This window comes from Anopheles gambiae, chromosome 3, assembly GCF_943734735.2.
Source record: "Anopheles gambiae chromosome 3, idAnoGambNW_F1_1, whole genome shotgun sequence".
In the NCBI taxonomy this organism is placed as follows: domain Eukaryota; kingdom Metazoa; phylum Arthropoda; class Insecta; order Diptera; family Culicidae; genus Anopheles; species Anopheles gambiae.
Genome location: NC_064602.1, coordinates 63,741,617 through 63,757,831, shown reverse-complemented (window position 1 = coordinate 63,757,831; position 16,215 = coordinate 63,741,617). Strand labels below are relative to the sequence as shown.

General features: G+C 35.1%; 1 protein-coding gene across 7 annotated transcripts in view; it reads left to right on the top strand.

Moving 5' to 3' along the window:
- Nucleotides 1–216: 216 nt before the first annotated feature.
- LOC1275269 (uncharacterized) overlaps nucleotides 217–16,215 on the top strand; it is a 36,943-nt gene continuing 20,944 nt past the window's right edge. Inside the window, exons 1-4 of one of the 7 annotated variants that reach the window (XM_061662012.1) lie at nucleotides 217–317; nucleotides 1,205–1,492; nucleotides 12,116–12,175; nucleotides 14,194–14,351. In XM_061662012.1, coding sequence (XP_061517996.1) covers nucleotides 1,361–1,492; nucleotides 12,116–12,175; nucleotides 14,194–14,351 — 350 coding nt within the window. In that variant the 5' untranslated portion in view covers nucleotides 217–317; nucleotides 1,205–1,360. Of the gene's footprint in view, nucleotides 636–1,159; nucleotides 1,493–12,115; nucleotides 12,176–14,193; nucleotides 14,352–16,215 lie in introns of all 7 variants that reach the window. The other 6 variants (XM_061662010.1, XM_061662011.1, XM_061662007.1 and 3 more) reach the window with 6 other exon arrangements.

Here is a 16,215-nt window from a genome sequence, read left to right as displayed (position 1 = left end):
CATTTCTTGGCTGAAACGAAACGGACTAACACTATCAAAAACAGCCAAAAACCGTACCGATAACACAAACCAAATACCATCAGCGTTGATAATTTTCTGCCAATTTACAATTACATAGACAAGTCTATCGTAATCGTCATTAGTGACGTCATGGTTGATTTTGTCTATGTTTTTTGCGATCATTTGCATGTGATCTTCACACACTAGAGTTGGTTTTCAGTGTATTTAGTGTGTATTTTGGTGAAGCGAGAATGGAAGAATGATTTTGGTCCCATTTTTGTCAGTGTTGCTTTTGATGTGCACCAAAGCACCTCGTGGTAATGCACCTTTAAAAATCTAAAATGACACATTTATCAAATAAACCTGTGTTAGCTGAATAAGGCTGATTTTTTTACTATTGTGGTTCTTACAACAAATTGACAGTGTAAAATCAAGTATTATTCATAGAAAAATATGCAAATGATATAAATTTTAAAGAGTGAGTTATCAGTGCGTTCAAGAGCAAGCAGTGTCAGTTTCAATTCCACTCGTATACCGATGATAAGCACAGCTATAAAAGACTGCAGTGAATAAAATCGAACCAAATTTGATACCGTAATAACAAAAACAAAGCTGAGTAAAAAAACAAGAGCAATGTGGGTAACATATTCCTACGGAAATGTTTCTAGATTATTTTGCACCTTTTTATTACAGTGCAATGAAATCGTTCCGATGTGCTATTATGCTAATTTTGTCATGGAGTGAACAATGAGTGTTCCAGCAACTGAGATTTTATTTGTTTATATAATTGACATCCAAAACAAAATAGCACTATCCAAAAGTCACACTGATCACGAAATACTAACATCTTTTGCACTTGATTTGATTTCAATTCAAGGCTCCATCAAGAGTGTGTACGCTAAATTTAATTTGCATTGGAATCTCGAAAGAGCCACGAGGTCAGCCTTGAGGCCAACAAAACTCGAACATAAATGCTTATTATATTCCCTTCGCCAAGCTGCAATCGCTTAGAAGTGGTGGCATACGTATATATTCATATTTTCAATCTTTTCTCATCCACTCTTTTCCACTGCACGATCTCTTTTAAAGAACTTCATTGGAGAGGGTTTCCCCTACATAAAGCATCATTACCTAGAGCACCCTTGTTCTTTTCTTAAAGTTTTTTTAAGCTCTGATTCTTCAAATCATTCCTTATCCTGAGCAGAAGCAGAGCGAAACCACCAAGTTCAAAAGTTTGAAGATAAGCGACCAGCCAACACTCAAACTCGACACTGCAAAGGGTGCATAATCGAATTCAGCTCATCACCATCAGCCGAGAAAGCAGTTCGCTTGAGTTTGTAGTTTTCAGAACTCATCAAAAATGGATCAGTCCTCGGCGGTTGGAGCCACGACAATTTCGTGCTCGTCTCTCTCGACCACTTCCAACGTGCTGACACACGCGCCGGACGCTTCGCACAGCAGCGATATGGAGTGCATCGATGAGAATGTGATCGTAAGTGCACGTTTCACTCGCTCGTTGCTACATACCGTTCGTTAGGGGAAAGGGGCATTGAAGGGGGGCAGAATAGGGGGTGAATTCTCTCACAGGTGCATTGTGTTATCAGGGAAAGCAAAAAACCATATTCGCTGGGTCCATCAAGAAAGTGAATAGAAAGCAAACGACTTCCCGTGTGCTCCCGAGAGATCAAAGTGATGAAACGCAAACCATGTGTCAGCTTTTCTCGACTAATGCAAGTGATTCGGACTCCGCTTCTGGTAGAGGGCAAGCTTAACAAGACAGTAGTTCAGTCCTTTTTATCAACTCTTCTTTTTTGTCCCGCATGTGAACAATGTTACTCGCTTAGCTCACCTTGGGCAAACTTAGCAATACCAAACGGTACTACCTGTTCCGTTACCGGGCTGCAGAATCTCTCCAACACATGAGGAAGCGACCATTTTCTGAATCAATTTTAAAACAGGCTCTTTGCAGCTGTGCGACCAGGTGCATCGACGCTGAAAGGATAAATAGAACGCTATTCGAAAGGGTCCGGGCATAGTACCAGCTGGCGAAGGAATGCGAGAGATTAGAGTAAGCTGTTTCTTTGCGTTTCCACTCCAAGTAAAGAGCATGCAAAAGCAATCTGTTTATATGGGGAAAATGGAAAAATTCTAATCCTCTCAACCTCAACCAACGAAGCAAAGCACTCTCACCTGTGACAAAACTTAAGAGATTCATGCAAAACGCACCTAATGAAACCCGACACACTGTAACTGGAATGTACAATTCCATATGATCTTTAGTCTCAGGAGAGATTTGAAGTATGCTCGTATTCTGACAACTTTTTCGTTCTAGTTTAGCTCTCTTTATGAGTGGAGTTTTAAATATATAAATACTTTTAAGCAGGTTCTCCAAAACACGTTATGTAAACAGTCGAAGAATAGGATGTTAGTAAAATGCCCTAGTTGGTTTATCCTGTTTTCATAATGGAAAAAATCATTTCAACAGCCTTTGACTTTTTTGTAACAAAAACTGTTATCTGAACCCTCCACTCGTCGTCAACTCAACAGCATAGCTTTGAAAGATACTAAACGTTTTTGCCAACCTTTTGCCAACCCATTTTGCTAGGCTTCATCAAATCAGCATAATGCACTCTCTATCTGCACTTTTCCCGTGTCGAAACTTGTACGGTTGAGTTTGTTGAAAGTTCAACAGCATAACACTAGGACACGCAGTATACTATTCGACGAAATCGTTAGCTAAGCTATGTGCCAAGAATCCCAAGTGTATAAGCAGAGCATAAAAGCAACCACAAAAACGAATTCTCCATAAATACGGTGCATCATACAGAAACAATGATTATGTGTATCAAGGCCTTTAGGGTTTGATTCGCTATGTTGTTTTTAGCTATGTTTCATCCTTTTTTTTTTTTAATTATACCATCAGATTGGGTACAAAATAGAAGTAAAGTAAACATCCACGCAGTGGCGGATTTAACGGTACGCGGACTGAGCGGCCACGGGGGGCCCGTCAATTTAGGGGCCCCGTGGATGGTAATTCCAGCACATACAACAGTGTGTACAGTAGTCTCATCGAGAACTTCTGTGCCCAATAGGGGCCTCATGGACGAAAAGAGTCATACTTGGTGTTTGGTACTTGGTGTCTAAAAATGATCTAGATATATTTTTTTTATTATATCGTTTCATAGACTTGAAAAACGATCAAGTATAAATATTCGCTATTAGGCAGCGTGTTAGATCGTCAACAGGAAGTTTGTAATCTAGGTGTTAAACTGTCTTCTTCTTTGGCACAACAATCGCTGTCGGTCCAGGCCTGTCTGTACCCACTAGTGAGAAGTGAGCTTGGCTTTCAGTGACTTATTGTTACCATAGCAGGATAGTCAGGTTTGAATCCATCCGAGGTTTGAACCCATGACGGGCATGTTGTTAAGTCGTTTGAGTTGACGACAGTACCACGCGACCGGCCTGCACCGTCAAATAATGACACTAAAACTCAATAGGATCATTTCAGGCGAAAATTGGCGGAATTTCGATATGACATCCAAGTCCGCGAACCAACAATTTTGTCGCGAAAACTAAGAAGCAATTATAAAAATCAATTATTATAAGCAATTATAAAAGAAGGTAGATCTTAATACATGCCTACACGAATGTGTTCGTCCGCACTGACAAACATTCCGGATAACTGACGATAGATAGCTCGCAGGGGCGAATATTTATTTTTGAAAGTAAGTTTAAATAATTACCTTTCCAAGGATGTTCATGGAAAGACATTATTTCGCATAGTTTTGTTTCTATAGCCAGCCCGAAAAAGTTCTTTTTCAAACGTTATGTAAATCTACGAAAATCAAGTGGGCTTATGAGGTCCGTCCATTTCATTCGAAAACAGGCAAATTGTTGCAGCTGGCTGCTTTATTTTGCATTCTTTATAGAATGCTTTGTTAACAATATATCTACATTTTTCATCAATATACGTGCTTTTGGGATATTTCCCGGTAGAACTTCATTCAGTCGTCAAACCTTCATTTTCTAGCCACCGATCACCCATTTGAAGATTTTTTTGATACAATAAACATTTGCCAAATTACGAAAAAAAACAACAATTAAATGGTTTTTGATGCAGCATTTCAACGAAAATATTTAAACATACTGACTGGTCCTAATATTGAAATTTTCATGTATGCCTCTCTTCGTCTTATGCATATATTTCTGCCATATCAATTTGAACACTTCATATTATGTAGGATCGGTTGAAAAAGTCATTATTGCTAAGTGGAACACTTCAATAAATAGTATTTTTTCGGTGAATTCTGGCATTCTGATAATATTATTAAAAATAAAAATAAAAAATTTAATACAAATTAATATGCTTGTTGGTTACAACTTGAAACAGTTAAATAAACAGAATTGTTTGAAGACTGTTAATAAAGTATTTTAGTTAAGATGGCCACCACTGTACATTCAAAGGAGTTTGTATGGAATAATTAAACAATTGATATCCGTATTGGATCACGACTTTAGGGTACAAGCAATATTGTATCTCAAAATCGTATTAAATTATATCTAAATATTTGTGGCCTAGTCTCGGTAAAAAATAACCCAGATACACAGAACTGAGATGTCGGATATGATCTGAGTTGAGTCTGACTAGCAGTTGAGATTTATGTCACCACTACTAAAGTCAGACTAAACTAAATACAAGCTCAACACATGTTTTTTCCGAAATTCGGTAAAAAAATAAAACCAACTAACTTTTCGATAATTCGTTATCGCTCAAGAAAACTTTAACTCATACATTAGTAAAATAATCAACAGCCGGGAAGTTTCGGCTATATATTTTCAACTTGGATAGTAAAGTGTGTTTAAGTGTGTAGCTAGAATTGTTAAACCTTACAATTTCTCATTCCTAAATGATTGGATATTAATTTGAAAAACAATTAAAAAAATAAGATTCATGAAAACAACTTCAAAATTACATGACATGTACGAATATCAAACTAAATATGAAAAATATCCCGCGTTGTAACAATATCTCATTTGTCGATGAAATAATTTATCAGCACTTATTTATCTAGAGAGCTTTGCCAATCGATCCTTTGCCGATAAGCACCCAATTTCATTAGGCATCCATTTGCCATTTCCAACGATACCATAGATCGTCATTCTATATCTGAGGTTTCGTTAGGCTAAAAAAAATTCAGCAAACGGGTTTTCACCACCATTTCCAATCACTCTCGGTGCAGATTCCAGATGACATTCAACTTTTTTTTTAAATAAAATGATACATGAATAAAAAAAACAATCCACAACAGTGCTACGTTCGTTACGGAGCGACAAAGCGTCACCCAATTCACCGTCCATCGATCATTCCATTTAACGTTTTGCATTTGCACTAGCAACCGACACCGAGACTGGCATGAGGCCTCTGGTTGTGCTGGCATTGATTTATGGGATTTGCAGTGAAATGTGTCTACTCGATGCATTCATTCCTTACCCTTTTTTGTAGCTGATCCCGTTTCACACCTTTTGGTGGGAAAATCCCTACGGAGATGAAACTGCAACTACGGTTTCACTGCTCCCTGGATACTCGAAATGGTTATATTATCGAACAAGCATGCCGTTAACATGATGGACATCGGAAGCTGACCACCGATGACATTTGTCGGTGGTTTGACATTTGCTTATATATCGATACGAATAGGGATACGTTTGGAAAAATGGAGGCCTTTTTTAAAAGCTTTCGATAGAAATGCATTTTTGAATGTAAAGCTTTTAATCGAAGTTTATCGTAGATATATGTTCCATTGTAAATAACGGTTCAAAATACACATCTTTTAAGTCGTTTATTCATTTATTTGAATTATTTTAAAGTACCTATAATCTTACCAATGTGTATGGTTTTGTTGTAATGTTATGATACGATATTTTATTATTAGTAAAACTGTCTAACTTATTGGTTTAATATCTAATATGCAAAAAGGATAATATTTTTCGAACATTACACTTCAAACAGATTAGTTTTAAAAAGTTACACCGTTTTGCCACTTGCAAAATCTTGATTCGACTAGAGTTTGTCAATTTGATGTATTGACATCTACTTCCATTCACTTTTTTAGATTTTTAGTTTTAGTTCCACTGACTTCACTTTTTGTACGTTTAAAAAATATGAAAAGGTAGGTAGTTTATGTCTACATTGAATTGCTTATTAACAAATATGATTGCAAATTCGAAATGTATTTATATACAGTTAGATTTAAAATTAAAACCGGTATGATTTAAATTACGGACAACTTCAAATTCCGGACACTCGGTATGTTTTTTTTTTTGTATTTCATCATATTCAGTCCGTGGCCATACCGCTATTTAATTTGAAAAAAAAAATGCTATGATGTACTAGAATAAATTAAAAGTGTGTCTGTCGTTTAGTAGACCATGATGCCACAGTAAATCAATCTTTTTAGTTTTGTTTCAAACTGACACCAGTATTTTTTCTTCGATTATTCCTTGTAATCGCACCCACATGCATTGAAATTCATCGGAATCCTCAGTGGAAGTAGTTATTAACGTGACAAACAGTGTTTTGTCACATGATGCTGTACAATTCGAAGCAAGATATTTTATCTTGTTTTAAATTACGGATAGCCGAAGTAAATTGTGATTAATTGCATGAAAATATGTTTTTTAGAAAATGTTAATGAGATTAAAACAACGATATTTAAAGATGTATGTGACAAATGCTTTAATGTATCTGACAAATGCTTTACGGAATAGATCCTCAATTCGTGTAACAGTTCCTTGGTTTTATGCACTTACGAGTGCATAAAAAACAGCACCCAAACCCCGTTGTTTTTAAGTCCGTCGTTCTGTCAATCTAGGAGAACTCCTTCACTCAGAATTCAGTATTCGGAACATAAAATAAGACAACAACTAAAAAAGGTGTAGTGTGAATATAAAAATTAAAGACCAAATTTTGAGGCTGTCCGGAATATTGATCGAAACGACTGTAATTTGAAAAATGAACTCTAAATTGTCCGGAATATGAATCAAAATATCGTTGCCATTTTGGGATTTTAGCAATATTTCGTGTATAATTATTGGAAATCCTTATTTTTTCTCAAATGTATAATATTTGCTTCAGTACTGCGTATCGTCATCATTGTTGCGAACGGTGACGTTCATCGACATAAAATTGTAAACATTCATTCGATTTGAAGCTTCCCATTCCCATCTCTCTCTGTCATTTGACATTCCCGTCAAAAAATGTCATTTGACATGAAGACATTTTCAAGATACATTCATTTGACATTCGCCAACCTGTATGAATCGTGAACTGTGTCGTATTGCAAACGGCCGTATTCATGTCAAACTACAACAGAGCGTGCGGTGCAAAGGCTTTCGTTTCACTAGTTTTTGCTATTTCACTAGAATCCCCATATTCAGCGACGATACACTTCATAATCCTCCGATCGTATCGATTTGTGTTGTTCAAAAAATGTCAAACGACATTCAGACTACATTGTTTACATTTCATGTCATTGCATCAGCCCTGACGGTAGCGACACGAATGAATTTCGTTTAATGACAGTCGTGTCGTGGAAGCATTGAATGTCATCAGCCAAAAATTATTTTGACCGGCTGTTTACGGTGACTGTCATGAAAAATGTCAACAGTTAACAACACTGATCGTCATACAGCAACTTGGTTATCATCCAACATCAGACGCCATCACGACACGCTGGATTCGCTAAACACTGACGGAAGTGCTACTTGAGCCGAAGGTAGTCTTGGAAAATCCGTCAGTGAATTGGCGGCTACTCTGGCGCAATATTCATCGTTCCTGTCTATCGTCCCTTCAACGCAGTACGCTCTTCTTGCTGGTAAACAGCAAGATCAGCCATGGAGAGCTGCTGCATCGAATGAACCGCGTCCCATCTCCGTCATGTTCGTTTTGTCCTGCAATAGACACTCTGGAACACAAATTCGCTGGCTGCAAAAGAGTTGCTGATGCTTGGCAGATTCTGCACCAGCGAATTAGCGTTGTAATTTTGAGGGTGTCCGTCTTCGTCAACATTATTGTTCGGTTTGTTGCGTTTGCCTGTACTAAATGGCATTAGTGCAGGTAAACGTAACCATATCCTAAGTTTGTTTGCGAACTACGTCATCCACATCTTCTTCTTCTTCTTCTTTGGTGAGTGAGGATGTATTCCCCTACATTTGACGTTTCAAATGTATTCAAGGATTTACCCACTCTATATTTTAACCTGACAGTTGTCATTTGCTTTTTTTGTTATTTTGTTATTTTTTTTTCTTGAATTCATTTTTGTCTTTCTATGTTATTTTGTTTGTATTTTTTAAATTCCTATTTGATTTTCCTTCATGAATTTGGTAATTTTTTTAATTTCATATCCTGATTTTTATTTCCATCTTTCTTTTAATCTATCAAATGTTATGTCTCCTCTATTTGTTTCGTATTTTTTGCAGTTAAAAACCATATGCCGCCCTGTATTTTGTGTTTGGCATATTTGGCACACTCCTGATTCTACTAATTTTATTTTGGCCAGCCAAAATGGTGACAGGTCGTGTCCTGTTAACAATTTGTTTATTGTTCTCACTTCTTCCGGGTTTATGTCAATATCTTTTTCCCACGGTATCATTTCAAATTTTCTTTGAAATGCCTGGAATTTTTCTCCTTTGTTTTGACATTGTTCCTCGTACCAGATTTTTGTTTTCTTTATCATTTCTATTTTATATCTTTCATACGCATCTACCAATCTTATTTTGTTTTCTGTTGTTATATTTGAGATTGTTGCTTCTTTGGCTAATCTATCCGCACATTCGTTTCCATGTATTCCTACATGTGCGGGTATCCACCATATTTTTGCCTTTAATCTATTTCCTATTTCTATTATATTATATATCGTTTCTTCAATTTCTTCTTCATTTTTGGCTTTTTTCAGGATATTACAGCTTGTTAGACTATCCATGTATATTGTTGGTCTCTCCATCTTTAGTTCTTCTGCCATTTTCATAGCTATTTCAATTGCTTTCAGTTCTATGCTTGCTATGCAAGCTTCGTTATTTGCTTTAATGCTACGATACCAGTTTTCTTGTCCTTTCTGTATGTATATTCCTATTCCGTATTTTTCTTTCTGTTTACTTCCATCTGTGAATATGTTATTTCTTTTTTTCATTTGTTCATTTATGTTCTCTAATACTATTTGTTTTGTTACTTGTTTATTCCTATTTTTCTTCTCTTCTATCTTGTTTTTTATGCTGGTATTTATGCTTACGTTATGTTCTATGTCGTTTATTCTACTTATGGCTATGTTTTGTATGGTACTTCTGTTCTCTTGAAATAATTGTTGTTGTGCTGTTAATGTTTTCTTGTTTGTGTTATTTCGTACTGCGTTCAACAGTTGTTCTCTTATTGTGGGGCTAACTGTGTAAGCTTTGGTCATTTCTTTGTTTGCTATATATTTACACCTTATTTCTAATGAGATTTCTGCATTTATGGCATGCAGTGAATTAATCGGGGTTGTTTTGGTACATCCTGATATTTTCCTTAGGGCCGTATTGGCTATAGTACTTATTTTCTTTCTGGTGTTGTTTTTTGCATTTTTTGTAATCGATCATCCACATCATTGCACATTGGGCAAACGCCTGTATAAAACTCGAAAAACCAACTTCATCGCAGGTTAACACCATAATCATTTTCTTAAAATAGATACTTAAACTTAGTTGAAACCAAAAAAAATCACGTTTTTATCTTAAACTTACTGAGATATAGGCCATCAAAGTGTAAACTTTGTGTTTTTTGTCCCAAATTTGAGCTATTTTTCGACCGAACATAAACCATCATATTTTAGTATATGATGGTTAGATTTTGATAATTAATGTGTCATTGAAAAGGTTTTTTGTCATACTTTGATGTAATGTCTGAATATTTTGCAAAAACTTGTTGTTAAAGTTCATTAATGATTGAAAACCAAACATCATTGCCGAATTTTTGGATATTTTCATTTTGGAGAGTGAATTTTTTTTATGATTCGACTCGATTTCACTCGTGTGTCGTATATCATAGGAAAGATCAACATTTTTCCTACGTTTTGACGTTGAAATTAGCTGCGACCATCTGCGACCCCGAAAATTATTAAACTTTTTCTTGAAAATAGCGCGAGCGATTTTGACGTGTTGTTGTATGAGCCATTAACCACCAGTATCCAACTACCTGTCATAAACGGGCATTTGAAACAAACAGGCAAAAAACAAAGCTGAAGAGAAGAAAAATAGTTTAAAAAAGGTCGTAAGATAGGAATCAGCTCTTTTCCAAACAAACCATTAAAAAACACAACTTTTTTAGTGCGTAATACTTTAAAAATACATGTTCAGTCAGAAACTTATTGCACCTTCGTTTTAATTCCTAACACTTACTGTTGATGCTGTTAACTGATACGCAAGAATGCAATGTTGTGAGCGATAATTATTAAGTTTTATTCGCTGTCTTGACGATTTTAGTGTAGGACTACCCTGTATAGTAAGAACAATTGTATTAAATGAAGAAAAACTGCAATAGCACGAGGAATTGATTTTCATCCCGGCGTTTGTATGGCCGTTGCCCACTGTGCATTGGAAACAATGATGCTGTGATTGACATAGAAGTTCTGCGTTGTTCCTTGTAAATATTAATGTTAAATAGAACCTAAGCACGTTTTCAATAAAACATTTTATAAAAAAAGTAAAATAAGTTATATAGAGGTTTGACTGATTTAAATTAAATTAAGAAAATTAAGAAAATATTAAATGTCAAATATGCCTTACGTGTCCGTAATTCGAAGCAATACGGTGTATATCAGTAATTATAATTAAAATGATTCTTTGAAAAAAAAAATGAAAACAATGCACAGTGACCATTTGCCGTGATGAAACCTCACAAATAAAAATTATCTTTTTGTCAAATTAAATTAAAGAATAAATAATTAAACTTTTTCACCAACTACTTCAAATGATATTTTTTGCTATTTTCTTATGTCTAGCGAAGACATTAAAAATCATGAAATGCTGCATTCTTACAAATGCTTTTCTCTACCTACTCAAATATTACTTTTTAAAACCGATATAAAAACAGAAATAATAGATCTATTATACGAAGTATATCACCAAGCTGGTATAAGACAAAACAAAAAGGAGGAAATACCTTGAGACGGATATAAATCGTTAGCACAGGAAGTGTTATCAATAAAGACAGAAAAAGACGTCATTCTCAAAATTTAAAAAATAAATAAATAAGTAGTGCTTTTTTACATCTCTCGCAACAGATTTTCAGGTAAAAGTACGTAGAAGAATCTCAGTAGAATTGAAAGCTTACTTAGCCCTTAAAGCTTTTTCCTTTTTATTTCCAAAGTCCCAGACAGTGTAGCACCTACCAAACAACTTACACCATACTATGTGTGATAATTTTACGTTAAAATCCCTATTGCCAATGCTGCCCCTCTTCGCTGCATGTGTACAATGTTGAAATTTAAATATAAATTGATTTCTGCTGTTCTCCGACCGTGCATCCAAAATAAAACCCTCGAACTCTAGTTTTGGACGTTGGTCGTTTGCCAAGTTTTTGTTCTATTGGGAGCTAAAAGTTAGTTACGAACACCGCACTCTGGCGACGATTGGAAAGTTTTGTATAATATGTTTGCCACAGCACGGGAAAAGCGATAGTCTCTTGTGTAATGGTGGTGATCACGTATGCTTAATGTGGGCGAAATAGGTGTTAAATGGAGGACACTGTGTAAATACGATGTTATTCAAATGCGTAATTCAAACATGGTAGAATGTAATAACCGAAAAAATGTAACATGGTAGAATACGCGCGCGAAATCAAAAAGCTTTTATTTCGGCAAGAAATTGCTCAATAAAGCGTTGTATTACACATTCAATAACTGGGAAATCCCTTTAATCAACGACGAATATACAACATATCCATCATGAATTCAAGCTTTTTGGCTATAGCTAAACCGAAAAAGCATAGATAGTCAGGTCCGTTAATTGAAAGCCTACATCGACTACAATTGTTGAGCCAAATAAGAAGACCCAGTATTTGTAATATATGTTACATATATTACAGATTGACGAAATTACTGAAGCTGAGCCTACGTCTGTTACGCTGCGGTTCTGCAAACGTAAGGTAAGCATACCATTTAAAATTTATTTTCCTAGCTCAGGAATGGAATTAAATTTTTAGGAACTGGATAATTAAGGCAAACATTTTTTATGACACCAAAAACCAAAGAATGAAGCGTACAATTCAGTACGAACTGTAAACAGTTGAAAGTTTTTCTTCACGGTAACAAAGATGAGCTCCTAAATTTGATAAAGCACTACGAAATTTCACAGCACTTAAACAAATGTCTGCCACGTGCACTACAACACATCTCATTCACTACTACTGGAGGATGCGAATTCGCTTAACTATGGTGACTTGTTACCTTGGCAAGTACTCAACTTGATACAATTCATTATTAAACCTTTGCAATCTTAGAGCAAACACTTTCTCGTACCGTGTCTACTCTGAGTTGACTGAGCCACATTGCAAACTGCACGCTACACAATCTGCGTTAGTTCACAATAAACTTTTGATCCACGATGTTTTGGGGAGTTTGGTTATTGTAGATAGCATCATGAATGGGTTCCTTGTCGTAAAAGATTAAATGATTAAAAATAGTTATTTAAGGTCCCCAGTGCAAGACTTTCAAAAATTTTAAGCTCCATAGAAACTCCAATAATGAAAAAGTTTTGGAAGTGCATCATACTGATCAATATAATACTATGCAATACTATCAATGTAATATTATGGAATCATAGAAAAAACTGGCATATTTTTCTTTAAAATAAGTTTTAAATCTTGTTTCGAAGAACACTTAAATATTGTCGAAATATAGTACTATCAAAATAAAAATGAACAATTCAGCTATACTTGAATTTCATCGCTAGGCAAGAACTAGTCTAGGCTGTATAGCTGAACAAAACTCAACTTGCACATAAATAGTTTTATTGTAGCTATCTCCGCAAAAAAGTATCCATTTCAAGTTTCATTCAATTATTCCACAATTCGTTTGTCCTGTGAAGGTGTAGCTTTCGTTCCAGCATAAGCAGTTTAAGCCCTAAATGAACTAAAGTTTACTTTGCGTGCAGCTCAACCAAGTCTATCAAATAAAAAATAAAAATCATTATCCTCGTACTACAAAAGGTATAGTCAGGATACTGCTAACGCTAAGCTATGATTTCGGAAAAAGCATCTTCTGCGCTGGAACAAACGGGATCGTTTGCCAGAAGGAACAACTTCGTTGATAAATCTTACTAGACGTCAAAACAACATCGTTAGTGCTTATGCATCTCCCAACGTAAACTATTCTTAAATGAGGAAAACTTAACCTTACAACTTACAAAATGCCCATCAGTTTCTTTTAACAAGCTATTTTGTAGTCGTTGAGAGAATACTTCTATTCCGTGATTAATTTATGCCGCGTAGCTTGAACAATTGAAAAAAAAAATATTTAAAAAACAATAGACTTATTTTGATATACTCTACTACTAAAAATATAGTGTATACACTAAACTATATACACTACAACAATAGCATGTGTGATTTATTTCAAGCTAGTTGAGAAACAATAACAGTGTAGTGCATTAATAACACGATTAATAACAAGAGACTATGAATTTTATTAGTTTTTTCCAGTTTGATACTTTTTTCACTGGCTCGCATTTTAACTTGTCTTTCGATAAGCGGTCTGTTTCAAAATCAATCACATGCTATCAATATAAACTGAAATTTGTATTAAATAAAAAAACACTAAATAAAAACGAGACGTAGTAAAAGAAAACTTCACTAGGACTTCGGACACTCTTCGCGCAGTCAACAGCAAAAACACTGTATTTAACTTTTTGTTTTGTGCAGAAGTAACGCTCATCTTATGTTGCCTAAGTAATAATATAAAACTAAAATTAAATAGCACAAAATTTACATAAACCAATTTTTTTTCAATTAACCTACTTTTCAGACTTGAATTAAGTCGATATTTGCAGTTGATCCTTCAAAGACATCCTATAATTACTTAACGCCAAAAACGAGAGATTTATTAACACATTTGTAACTTCATCTGCATTATATTTTCTAACGATAATTTTCCCACGCTATATTAGTTTCTTCGTCCATATGTGGTAATACTTGCCATTGCTGGACTACGCCCCAGTTCCAGCGATGTTGAATTTCTTGGTCGTTGGATAGGACATCTACAAACTTTCTTAGTGCTGCTACTACTCATCGTTGGATACATGCTGCAGTTTTTGTGTGGTTTCAGGTAAATATATAAAAATAATGGTTTAGTCTAAAGTTATTTACAACATTTCGTCCCATAGCGCGTATTTGTATGTTACATATAAGTTAATTATGCATTCATCGTAAAGCCTTCAAATGGATCGAGAGAGCCGTACTGTACATAGATCATTAAATAAACATAAACATAAAACATTTATTACCATTCACATATAATTCGTAGTATCTGCGAAACAATTCTATAGTTTATCAAATCGTATCAATATGCACCTACATTAACTGATCTCAATGTCTCACATTGTCTCACTAATGGCTACTTTGTGTGGTCAGATTAATCGGAATCCCATCGAGCACATTTTCACGCGTTTATTGAAACATGCACATCTTCACACAAACGGAGGCATGTTGCATGGGCCAGAACATTCTATTCACGCACTTTATGTTACTGACTGCGAGTAAAGAGAAAAATAAAACAAAGAAAAAAGGGTAAACCTTCCACGTACGCGCACGAAACTTCACTCTTAAAGGTCGCTTTAGACCTTGCGTGAAAGTGAACGTGAAATTTTGGGTTTTTGCTATATTTCATTGAATATTTACCGGAATGTGATTTATCGTACACCAAAAGAAAGGATATTCAATTCCCCAAATATTCATATACAACACATTCCCTAACATAAAACATATTGAAATAATGAATTAAATACATTTCCTTGTGATTCTTCGCTGATCATTATTTTTCCACCGCGAACAATGCGTGGAATCGCAAGAAAATTTATTTAATTCATTATTTCCGTATATTTTATAGATTGAATAGTTAAGGAATTATACTATGAGGAATTATTTATGAGGAATATCATTTTTTTGGTGTACATTCATCCATTTATTTATATTATTTATTTAGATTCACATTATTACGGTTTCGGGCGTATTTTCATACAATAAGCCATATTTTGATAAATATTCAATAAAACAAAGCAAACAACCAAAATTTCATGTTCACTTTCACTGGAGCTCTAACGTGGACTTTACAATGATGCAACGAATGTGTGAGATCCATTGACCTGCGGTAAAAAACAAGTCATGATGTGAGTTGGACCATGAAAGAACTTCCAGCCGCCGTCTACGACACGTGCCTGGACAATGCTAGCATTGGAGATAGGTGTGGGTATAAAGTAAAAGCTCTCTTCCAGAAAGGACACCAGTCTACAAAAAAAAACTATGTTTTTTACTGAAAGGACAACAACTATATCTTTCAAGTAAATCCTCTCTCAACTAAAAGGGCTGCGAGTTACAGGAGCGACTCACAACATACTACCCAACAAAAGTGTCGTGCCTATTATTCATCTCGCCCGCAAAGGTAACCTTGGCCGCGGGTAAAATCATGCTACCTTTATGTTGTGTTTGTTAATAAAAAAACACATTTGCATGCGTTCAATTAATGTTAGAAGCGCTCCTCAATTATAACACCCTTTTTGCCGGTCTAATGACGATTGTTTGACATTAGTTTGATCATATTTTAAAAAAATACCTTAATTATCTGTTCTTCGCAAAACAAATATCGCAATACACATTCTTTAATACGTTTGAAACCCTCCCTGCCAAAAAAATCACACCCCGGAAACACTTTCTAACCATTTCGGGTTAAACACATAGGTATATTTGCATATTTACATATTTTTAATATTCGGTCTAGAATTACCATTTCAAGCATACGCGAGCAAAGAGTGCGTTTGCTTTATTGTAAATTTTACCAAGGATTATACATATTTATGACCCGTGGTGTTTGTGTTAGGACAAGTTTTTAACCAATAAGGTCTTTGTTGTCGTAAATGGACGCACGTAGGTAAATGAAAACAGTGGTTGTTTTGTTTGCCTAAATTAACGAATAT